The sequence below is a fragment of the Saccopteryx bilineata genome, chromosome 1 (assembly GCF_036850765.1).
Source record: "Saccopteryx bilineata isolate mSacBil1 chromosome 1, mSacBil1_pri_phased_curated, whole genome shotgun sequence".
Lineage (NCBI taxonomy): Eukaryota > Metazoa > Chordata > Mammalia > Chiroptera > Emballonuridae > Saccopteryx > Saccopteryx bilineata.
The window spans coordinates 273,061,166-273,072,386 of NC_089490.1; the positions used below are offsets into that span (position 1 = coordinate 273,061,166).

Below are 11,221 nucleotides of genomic sequence, written 5' to 3' on the forward strand. Positions count from 1 at the left end.
GAGCCCTCAAGAACCTACTACCATACACAGCATCTGCTTCCACCAGCAAGTGGCTTCTCAGCTAGGGTTCCCTTTCTCAAAGTTTCCACAACAGAGAAAGCCTGCAGAGTTCGGCCTCTTCCCGCTTCTCCAAGTGCAGCAAGGCCGGTCATTGACAGAGATTTAATACCTTTTGGGTGCCTCTGGGGCGCCACGACTGCGTCAAGCGATGCCGGTTCAGTGGCGCACCGAGGGCACCTGGGTGCAATGCTGCCAAAGACGTCCAGGGACGCAAAGGCAGCACAGACTTCGGAAAGGAGGCCGCTCCCTGTCGGCTGTCACCGCGCCCAGGCCAGCCCCAACGGTAGAAAAGCAGAAGTCGAGATGTTTTTATGAAACAGCAGACACACCTCGGCTGAGAAACAGCAAACCCCGGTGTCCGACAGCTGTAAACTGGTGTCGACAGGTTGTCAGACAGCCGCGGGGGCCGGTCGGGAAAGAGCTCGCGGCCGCCGGCCCGCAGCCGCTGCCCCGCCGCTCGAGCGCCCACCGCGGGCGGAGGTGGCCCGGCCCGCGCGGGGCACCACGTGCTCGCCGGGAGGGGCGAGAGAGGCCGGCGAGGGCGGGCGGGAGGCTGGGAGGGGACGGGAGGGGAGCCGGGGGCGGGGCCAGCGCTCAAGGGGATGCCAATCAAAGCATCAACTTCAAATTGTGTCTGAAAACCCCGCCGCCGAGCGGAGGGCGGCCGCCGCAGTCGGCGCGGGATCGCGGATACGGGCGCACCCGGGAGCCGGGCGCCAACGAGTCCTGGGTCGAGGATCAGCCACCGGCCCCTGCCTCCGGGCCGGTCCGAGCGCTCCCGGCCCCGCAGCCCGCTTCCCACGGCCGCGCCTCACCCCTGCCCTTCGCCCGCCTTCCCCGCCCCTTTTAATACTTCCTCGCCGCCGCTGCCGCCGAGTCCGCGGACATGTCTTTCCCGCAGCTGGGCTACCCGCAGTACCTGAGCGCCGCGGGGCCTGGCGCCTATGGCGGAGAGCGCCCCGGGGTGCTGGCCGCGGCCGCGGCGGCAGCTGCCGCCGCCTCGTCGGGCCGGCCAGGGGCAGCGGAGCTGGGCGCAGGCGCCGGCGCGGCAGCGGTCACCTCGGTGCTGGGCATGTACGCGGCGGCCGGACCTTATGCGGGCGCGCCCAACTACAGCGCCTTTCTGCCCTACGCCGCAGACCTCAGCCTCTTCTCGCAGATGGTGAGTGCGCCCGGCAGCTGCGCGCCTTTCTCGCCCCAGTGGCCTCTCTCCTTTGGCCCTGGCGCCCCGGGCAGGGGGCTCGGGCGGCGCGGCGCGCGGGAGGGAGAGCGGCGGGCGGGCGGAACCGGCTGGGGCGAGGAGCGCAAGCGGCCCTACTCGCGGGTCCGAGGAGGCGGGGGCCTGGGCAACGTAAACGGGGTCGGCGGGCAATGGCCCAGCCATCGGCCAGGCAGGCGGGAGACCCCGCCGCAAAGGGGGTCTCGGCAAGAGTCAAGAGGCCGCAGGAGCAGGCCCGGGGCGCGCGGCCCACGCTGGAGGTAAGGGCCCAGCTAGTTCGGTGCCCTGGCTCGGCGGAGGCGGCGGGGCAGGCGGCGGGGCTCCAGCAGCTCGGCCCGCTTTTCCAAGAGTCTCCTCCGACCCGCGGGCCCGCTCGCGCGATCTGCGCGGCGCTGGGTCGGACTGGGGAGACGTGGTTTCTCCCTTTCTGGCGGAACTCAGATGGTCGTGTTCGAGTTTCAAGCGGGGTAGATGCTGTCAAAATCAACGTAGCAATGGCGATCTGACGGGCCTAAAGGAGGCTTTTAATGGTGTGTGTGCAAAATTGAGATTTAGGGGAAAAATTAAGTTGAAATATTCTTTGGCGTCTAAAATGGTGTTTGCTTTGACTTTCTAAGTTGCCAAAGTTTTCATTTCATTTGCACCGAAAGAAAAGCACTTTTCTTCTCTGCTTACATAATGGAGGATTAAAGAAAACAGTGTCCCTGGGTTTAAAAAAAAAATGGTGTCCTCTTAGTCTTTGGTCCCAGAGGGTGTCAGATGTGGAGGCGGGGGCTGTAAGGGGCACGGGCCAGGCTGTCGATCCGCAGGATCTATTTTCCTTGGTCTGATGCAAGGTCGGGCTGAAACTTGGGCTGCTGGTGCTCTGCGCCCTGAGCGCGGGGGCAAAAACGCACCCCCCTCTTGCGCTGCTGCCGGTTGGATATCGCAGTTTTCAGGTACCCCCAGATCTCCCCACGCCCTAAAGAAGAGAAGAAATAAACACCCGCTAACCTTCCGTGCGGCCAGTAGATTTTCCTGTAACTTTTTCTTGTACTTTTGGAAAGAAAGCCTGTTTCTCTGAAAGCGGCCCCAGCCGCCTTTTAGATCTCTTGCTATCGAAAAAGATCAGCTCCCATTTTGTTCCGGCGGCCCAGAGGCCGAGCAAGCGATGAGAGATTTACAAGGTATCCTTTCAAAAAGAATTCCCAGCAGAGACGAAACCTCAACGTCTTCTTTGCCATCACAAACAAAATCATTAAGAAAGAGCAAAGTATATTTTGTAAAGATTAGGCAAAAACGAAATCTGGCTAAGGAAACCTTTTCTATGTGGCGTGGACCACTGAACTAATTACTCGAAGAAATCTTCTGCTCCTTACAACTTTCTCAGAGTTCAGAACCTTCTTCTGCTGATAGCAACTGGATGGGTGGTTGTATTCAGAGGGTTAGAAATTTTTACAGAAATTTTGAATGCAGATGAGTGTCATTTGGGACCCCCTTGTGTTTGTGGGGGAAGGAGGGAGCTATATTGAGAACCTGCTCCCATTGTAGTCCGCTGGGGAAGGCAGAGGCTCGGTTTTTCAATGAGGGGACCCTGCAGAGATTCTCCCTCCCTCTAAGGTGTGTGAGTGTTTCCTTGGTGGTCTCCAGAAGGGTTTTGGAAAGAAAGCCTAAATCCAAACTTAGATACAGGGCCTAGGGTTCCAAGCTGTTAGGACGAGGGGTTTGGAAGTCAAAAGATAAAATTGTGAGTGAATATCTGTCTGGGCAATTTATGGTAATAATGAGGCCTAATGAGGTTGTTAGAAAGATAAAATGTTATTTACCAAAAAACCTGATGGGATAATTTGACTCGCTGTGTTTTACTACCGATGATAAAAAGAATATTGATTGCAAATAAATCAGGGCCTCTAAATGCCTGCACACAGTTTGCTGCTTGCTATGCAGATCAAAGTCAAACTTCAGAGACAAAGTAGAAGAAGAGGCCCTAGAAACCGGTTCAGCGCGTTGCGGCTGGCACTGTGGCCCTCCCGTTAATATTTTACAGGATAAGCCCTCCTTTTGTGTTTAAAAAAGTGTTTTTGTTATTGTTGTCCATGATGGCCAGGATTAAAATTTTAAACTACCTGTCCCTACTATAGACCTTCAATCAAATGTGGGCAAGCCATTATATGCAGATTTATCTGGAAGCTAAAATGAGCTGTGCTTCCATTTTAAATTGCTTGCTGGTTTGGGCCTCGAGAAAATCCGGACAATTTATTTTGTTTGACCCCCTCAGGGTCGGAGGGTGGGGGCATAGGCTCGCAGTTTTTCTCTTCTGGAGTTGCTGTTTTATCGGCCTAGTTAAGAGGTTTTCCCCTCCAGCTAATGTGAGGTAAACTTGGAAATTCGGCTTCTGGAGTTGTTGTCGAGTTGGAGTGGGGGACCCAGAGAGACCTGGGGAAATTCTAGGAGCCAGGGCTCCCACTGAGAGAGGCCAGTATTCTAGAACTTTTCTTGAGTGACAGAAAAGCTGTCCACAATCATTTATAAACGCAATTCCTGGAGGCAGCTCCTGATCTGACTCCCTGCCCCCCCTTCCACCTCCGGTGGTGGTGAATTGGGGCCTTTTGCCCTTCAATGGACAGGACAGGAGCAGCTGCCCCTGACTTTTCCCTCAGTTCTGGAGACTTATCTCTCTCTTTCTCTCTTTCTCCACCCCTATTTTCTTTCTCCTCTCACGCTGGGCCGCATGGACACAGGGCTCACAGTATGAACTTAAGGATAATCCCGGGGTGCACCCTGCCACCTTCGCTGCCCACACGGCTCCGGCCTACTACCCCTATGGCCAATTCCAGTACGGGGATCCCGGGAGGCCCAAGAACGCCACGCGCGAGAGCACGAGCACTCTCAAGGCCTGGCTCAACGAGCACCGCAAGAACCCCTATCCCACCAAGGGCGAGAAGATCATGCTGGCCATCATCACCAAGATGACCCTCACACAGGTCTCCACCTGGTTTGCCAACGCTCGCCGGCGCCTCAAGAAGGAGAACAAGGTGACGTGGGGCGCACGCAGCAAAGACCAGGAGGACGGCGCTCTCTTCGGAAGTGACACGGAGGGCGACCCCGAGAAAGCCGAGGATGATGAGGAGATCGATCTGGAAAGCATCGACATCGACAAGATCGACGAGCACGACGGCGACCAGAGCAACGAGGACGATGAGGACAAGGCCGAGGCGCCACGAGCGCCCACAGTACCAACCGCCCTCGCCCAGGACCAGGGATCGCCACTCGCGGCCGCCGATGCGCTGAAGACCCAAGACTCGCCTTTAGGCCTGGCCAAGGAAGTCTCGGAGCCCGGTAGCACGCGCCTGCTAAATCCCGGCGCGGCGGCGGGAGGCCTGCAGGGCGCGCCGCACAGCAAGCCCAAGATCTGGTCGCTGGCTGAGACAGCCACCAGCCCCGACGGCGCGCCCAAGGCCTCGCCGCCACCCTCTGGCCATCCCGGAGCTCATGGGCCCCCTGCGGGCGCGCCGCTGCAACACCCTGCCTTTCTGCCCAGCCACGGACTGTACACCTGCCACATCGGCAAGTTCTCCAACTGGACCAACGGCGCCTTCCTGGCGCAGGGCTCGCTGCTCAACATGCGCTCTTTTCTGGGCGTCAGCACTCCCCACGCTGCTCCGCACGGCCCGCACCTGCCCGCGCCGCCACCGCCGCAGCCGCCTGTCGCCGTTGCCCCAGGAATGCTCCACGGTGACAAGGCCTCAGCCCGCAGCAGCCCAGCGCTCCCAGGTATGGCGTTAGGAGCATACTTCCCGTCCGGGGCCGGGAGTCCGGGCCTGGGCAAGGTGTGGGGGCGGAGGGCACCGGCTCAGGAGGAAGAGAGTGTCCGACGAGCCTGGTTGAGCAATAAACTTCGCCTGAATTCGGGGAGCCAGGCCAAGGCCCGCGGTCTCTCCCCAGTCAGTTGTGCACCAAAGCCAGCGGGACGGAGGAGGGGTTGTTTTTCTTGGAGACCCTGCCCCAGCAGCAGGAGCCAGTAGGGTGAGAAGGGGACCTGCACACCTCTGTCCCCGCCCTGCCCCCAATATGTCTTCTAGTCCTAACTCTGCCTCTTCCTCTCCCTCGCAGAAAGAGACATTGTCCCAAGGCCGGACTCGCCGCCACAGCAGTTAAAGTCGCCCTTCCAGCCGGTGCGCGACAAGTGAGTGCCGTTTGCTTTTACTTCTGGGCAGGGGGGGAGGGGCAGGGCCGGTTGGCGGTAGGGTCGCGCAGTCAGTGTGGAAGGGACGCTGTCCATCAACCAGCACAGGGCGGCGGGCCAGCTGGATCCACCCGGGTTTCTCCCGAGCCGGGAGCCACGCGGGGCAGGCGATCCCGCCCTTATCCCCTTCCACCCTCCCCCGGGCGCTCGGCAGGCGGAAACGGCGACGCTGGGTCCCAGTGTTCATTTTCTGACAGTGCCTTTGCCTTCTTGTCTTGCTGTGTTTTCCCCGCAGCTCTCTGGCCCCGCAGGAGGGAACGCCGCGGATTCTAGCAGCCCTCCCGTCCGCCTGATTCAGGGTCTTCTTTTACTTTTGAGGGGGGGGGAGGGGGGAGGAGTTCGGGAGGGAGGGAACGAGGGAGGAATTAAGACAAATATTTCAGACTGGTGTAAAGGACAAAAACATGGCAACGACGTCAACGACTCCCATCCATCGCTTTCTGCAGCAAGGGGCTCATCCCGGCAGAGCTTGCGTCCAGGCAGCCGGCCTCGCCCGCGGCTGGGCTCTGGTGGCTGTCACCACGCTCTGGTTGACTCTCGGTTTGGTAAATGCCCCCACGTGCTTGTGTCTTTTTTTTTCTCCTTTCTGTATATAGTGTGATTTCAGATTGTAAATAGCGCGTCAGCGAACTTGTCTAAATCATATATTTTTGTCTAATAAACTAAATGAAATGAGGCCGCTGCTCCTGCTGCTTGCTGTTTATGGCTGTGGGTCTCTGGAGTCCTGGAATTCTGGCCGGGCCCAAGTGCCTGCAGCTTGGGGAGGAGAGGCCCTTCAGAAAGTTTCCACCCAGTAGGTGGGTATTTCTCAGTCTTTTCTGATTGTTGAATTTGTGATGTTAGTAGGGTTGTTTCTTGTTGGCAGTTTGATTCTTAACAACTCTCACACAAATATTTGGGACACGCCTTTCTCAGGACATAAAATGAGTTCGATTTTTAGGCTGTTTATAAAACGATTTTTATGAAGTGGACCACAGTAGGGAAAAAAAGGAATTTCTAATCGTGCCCCCAAAGGAAAACTTCAAATTTGAAATCAATTTATACCTAGTTGTCTCAACAGTGCATCCTGGCGTCAGGGCATTCGTGGGTAGAATGAGGACATAATGGAGTATGAAATTTTGCTTTGAATGTATTTTTACTTATTTGGTTAAATCAAACGTCGAGAAATTGGAAGATTTTTTTTTTAAAAAAACCTCCTGATGGGAGGGCACAGAGGCAGTATGGGGTGCGAGGCGGAGTGTTCTCTCGGCTTGTGAGCTAGGGGGCTCTGTAGTGGTGGTGGGCACAAAAAAGAGGCGGCGGCTTTGGTCTCCCAGGAACGCCCCTTTTAAACTGCTGCGCCCTCGACTGGCCGTGGAGCAAATGAACCCCCAGAGGCCCTAAGCCGGGCTCGCCGGCTGCTGAGAGTGAGGTGAGGAAACAATGCCGGCCGGCTCTGGCTTTGCGTGCACGCGGAAGAGCAAGGGTCCAGGAGGCTCAGGGGCCGCGGCGCGCTCCGAGCGTGAGCGCCACAGCAGCCTGCACTTCAAACCAGGGAAGGCACAGACGACTTGGTGTTGATTTTGGGAAAACCAAGAAAGCCAACACTACTAAAACTGCCAGTGAGCGAAGGGGGAACCTGTGCAGTGGGAAGAGGCCGAGTCCCCGGCGTCGTACAGGACCTCCCCCACACCCCACCCTGGGGCCTGATCCGCGCCCTGGAGCCCCTTCAGCACCCGCAGTCCCGGGCTACTAGTGGCGGCTAGGGTTGCTGCTGTTTGCCTCTGGCTCCTTTGCTGCCGGCCAGGGAAAGGGGGCGACTCATTCTGAGGGTGTTAGGTTGCCACCCCACTCTGGCACTCGCGTCCTTCAGCCGCTCCCTCGTCCTGCTCCGTCCGTTTAGATGAAAGGTCCCCTTCCCGCTCCAGGGAGGCGGCGCATGGGACCCGAAAAGGACCAGCCTGGACGTTTGGCTGGTGGAGGTGCGCGACGGGCAGGGGTGTGGAGCCGCAGGAGGAACAGAGCCCCGGAGCTGAGCTGAAGGCCGGCTGAGGCCGCGGTGGAGCCGCTTCCACGTCTGAATGGACGTGCTCGAGGCGCCCTCTATGGGCCGAAAGCAGAATGGGGCCCTGACGGCAGCGCGGATCTCGCTCTCGGGGCGTGGCGTGGGATCTGGAGGTGCTGGACCTTGAGGATGCCCTGGGCGCAAGCCTTGATTTGCGGTGCTGAGATTTTTCTGTGTTCTTGGGCACCACCCACTTGTTTGAATGTTGGGGGTGCGGTGCCTGGCCTGCAGGATGAGGCTGCTGGAGTTTGAGGGGAAGGAGTTAGTGCTAGGCCAAAGCGACCAAAATGCTGGTCATTTTCATTGTCTTGGGTTGGACTTGCGAGTTTAGAGAGGAGTTCCTCGTCTGTCTTCTATGCTAGGGCTTCGGAGGTCACAGCCCTATGTTCTCTATTCCAGAGCTCTTGGTGACTCTCACCCAGTGGTGTCCAGTGCCTCTGAGGAGGAATTGTGAGTCCTAGGCCCAAGGACATGCTGCTTTGGTATCCAGTGTGCTGGGAGACTCCTTTGCCCTGGCTTGCTTCCATTCTTTCTCCCAAATTCAAATAGGGTGTTCTATTCAGGCATCTGCTGCTTGCCCACTTTATAAATCCATTGGTCTTTTTTTTAATCCGATACATTTGAGATCCCCGGTGCCCTCTCTTAGGTGGCTTGGCCAGCAGATGCTCACCCGCAGGGCTCCAGGCCTCAGAACCCAATGGCCCTAGAAATATGGGTAGGTTTCCTCCTGGAGACTAGAGAAGCTTCCTATACAAAAAAGTCAAATCGCCAGCTGCAGAATTATTTTTCTCTAAGGAAAAGCTAGAAATGAATTTTTAATCGAGCATTGAAGAGCACTTTTTTTTTTGTTCTTTGTGTGCTATTTGTTTACATCTTTTCCAACCACACAGATATCTAGGTGTGTGTAGCCTGGGGGCTTGTGGGCCCCACGGGAGTTCCTGTGCACACAGCGTTTCAGCTCCTAAAATGTCTGGGAGTAGACATAGGACCTTCACGCATGCACACACACACACACATACACACACACACACTTTTTTCTCCTATAGCCAAAGCAGAAGTTCCTCTAGATTTCTGCATGTATAAAGGTGCTGTCTCACTCTCACTCTATCTCTGCCCAGGGACAGTTTCAGAGGGAGCAGTAGTCCTGTGATCTGCAAGGAGGAGCCTGAGCCCAAAAAGGGGTAGAGGTGAGGGATATCCACAGGATTAAGGTTTGCATCTTGGAGCCCCCTCCTATGAGAGCAACAGGCTTCTTACAGAAAGGACACCTTGTATCCAGGACAGAGGATTTCTCCTTTGAGTCTTGGTGGGGGAAGGGTAAGAAATCTGGTAGGGTCGGAGACCCTCTTATTTCATCTCCAGCCCAGGCTGGCACCAGGTGACAGGATCATCTGAGGCCCAGCCCTTCTCATCAGCTTCTACTAATTCCTGGCCTGAGGACTTAAGGAGTGGGCCCAGGCCCCGCCCCAGCCTTGACCTGCAGGAGTCTCTGAAATCTCTGCTCCTACAATCCTTCCCTCCCCCCCTCCGATCAATTATATTCCCCAGCACATTTATCTCTCCTGCAATATGGAGAATTCATATTCATATCTCGGTTTTAGTGGTCTGACACTGATTAATGTCATACGCACCATGGCTCCGAGGGGCGCGCCACCCTGATGAATCATGCCCTATAAAGTTTCAATCGTCCTTGTAGATGGGACTCTACCAGAGAGCTAGGAAGCTGGGGAGGGAAGGTGGGAGGAGGGAAAGAGGGGGAAGGGAAAGGAAAGAGAGAAGGCATGGTGGGCTGTGATTCCCAGGGTGCCTTTGGCCCTTTGTGGGTGACTCAGGAACCCTGAACCCTTTGCCAGAACCCTTTTCTCCAGCTGGGCACTTCAATTCTAGTCCTTTGCAGCATCCCTCTTTTCTTCCCTTTTAGATGGTTCTAGGGGCTGCCTGGCCTCCCGAGGCAGGGTCAGGGTTTGGCCAGGGCTGCCAGGTGGAGATCCTGGATTTATGGGCAATGATTTGGGGAACTGGAGCTCTGAATGCTCTCCAAAGTGACAGGGCTGTTTGTCCACAGGAATATGGTTTGATTTGGGCAGACCAAGTTGAGGGGTCTGAAAGGAGGTAAGAAAGCACAGCCCAAGGAGGTTTGTGGGGGCAGGTGGAGTTCTTGAAGGTTTAGGGTACCTGGACCTTGGGGATTTGGAAGGCCCTTAGAGCACCTTGGAGCATCGCCTGTGCTGCAGGGGCTATATATATCACAGGACCCAGCACTATGACAGGAGTCAGCTGGGGGTCTCAGGCTCCCAGTACTGTAGTAGGAAAGCTTTGGGGTACCTGACACTGAGCTCAGGCCCTGTGGCCCTGCAACTTGCCAGGTTGTTGGGGGTGTATTGGGGGAGCCTTGCCATATGTAGCTGGCCCAGATTTGGCTCCAGGTATAGAGGGGCAGGCAGGGGTGGAGTGACCCTGGGTCTCTAATCCAGGGTGAATGGTCAGGAGACAGCTAAGAGGTAGGGGTCTGTATGCTTTGAAAGTGATAGCTCACAGCTGCCTGAAGATGTCCCTGAGCCTGGATGGAGGGATCACCCTCCTCCTCCCCCTACCTTTCCTGGGCTATGGCTGCCCACCCCTAGGCAGCAGATGAATATTCTCTAAGTAAAAAGTCCCCAGTGATCTGGTTCCCTCTCAGTTGGGGAGAGAGAGCTTCACAGTTCTTCTCCAGCTCTGTGGAACCATGGGCTCTAATTATAGCTCTGGAGCTGAAGGCCTCAGAAGGTCATCCCGTGGGGACTGCTGGTGGCCTTTTGTGCCCCTGCTTCTGAAGCTGGATACAGATCCCTTTCCCTCCCCATAAGGATGACTGAAAATGGGCCCTCTGGGGGCAGCACAGATGCACTGGGCCTGGGGTCCACAGTACTGCTAGAGGCCCACAAAAATGTTTTAATTTTTTGTAAGATGAAAAGAAAAAATGAACTTTTAGGTGGAAGACAATGTGTTAATATATAACATCAATATGCCTGTTTTTATACCAATGCAATTGTGATTTATTTTTTAACATTTGTTTTCAATGGAGGGAGATGCACACCACTCAGAAAAGTCATCTTGTGGCCCAGGAGACCCTGAGTGGCCTAAAATTCTGGAATTGCCTTAAATGGGAAGTCAGAGAATGGAGGTGGTGGCTCCGAACTTGGGAGGGGCCCCGCGCCTGGGTAACTTGGCCACCTTACATCCAGGAAGCCCGAACACAGAGCTCTCAGCCAAGGTCTCTGTAGCCCCTCAAACTTAAGCTTGAACTGCACTCTGCAAAGCACGAGGCTGGAGGCAGCTTGGATCCCTCGCCCCTGCGCCCTGGGAGTGAAAGGAGGTACAGGCTGGGCTGCGAGGCAAGCAAAGGGCAGCAGCCCCTGCAGGAGCAAAGGCCACGCTACCCCCTATCCCCCTGGGCGGGGCGAGCTGCTGTTTGATTTCTGAGGACGCCGCGGGTGTCTCTGATCCCCTAATCCATTTATCCAGCGTCTTGAGCACTCTGGCTGAATTTGGGGACACAATGGCCTGGGCTGCCACAGGGGTATGGTTGGGGGATAGCGAGGCACCCAGCAAGTCTCCACCCAGCCTCAGGCAGCCGAACCTCATTGTCTCCATGCCCACCGTCCACACGGACCGCACCGGCCGCGAGATCTCA

The 11,221-nt window shown here is 56.4% G+C and overlaps 1 protein-coding gene across 1 annotated transcript; it reads left to right on the top strand.

Moving 5' to 3' along the window:
• Positions 1-705: 705 nt before the first annotated feature.
• IRX1 (iroquois homeobox 1) lies at positions 706-5,820 on the top strand. Its single transcript, XM_066253599.1, has 4 exons — positions 706-1,222; positions 4,000-5,032; positions 5,372-5,444; positions 5,740-5,820. Exons 1-4 carry the CDS (start codon positions 947-949, stop codon positions 5,795-5,797), a joined length of 1,440 nt encoding a protein of 479 aa, XP_066109696.1. The 5' UTR covers positions 706-946; the 3' UTR covers positions 5,798-5,820.
• Positions 5,821-11,221: the final 5,401 nt, after the last annotated feature.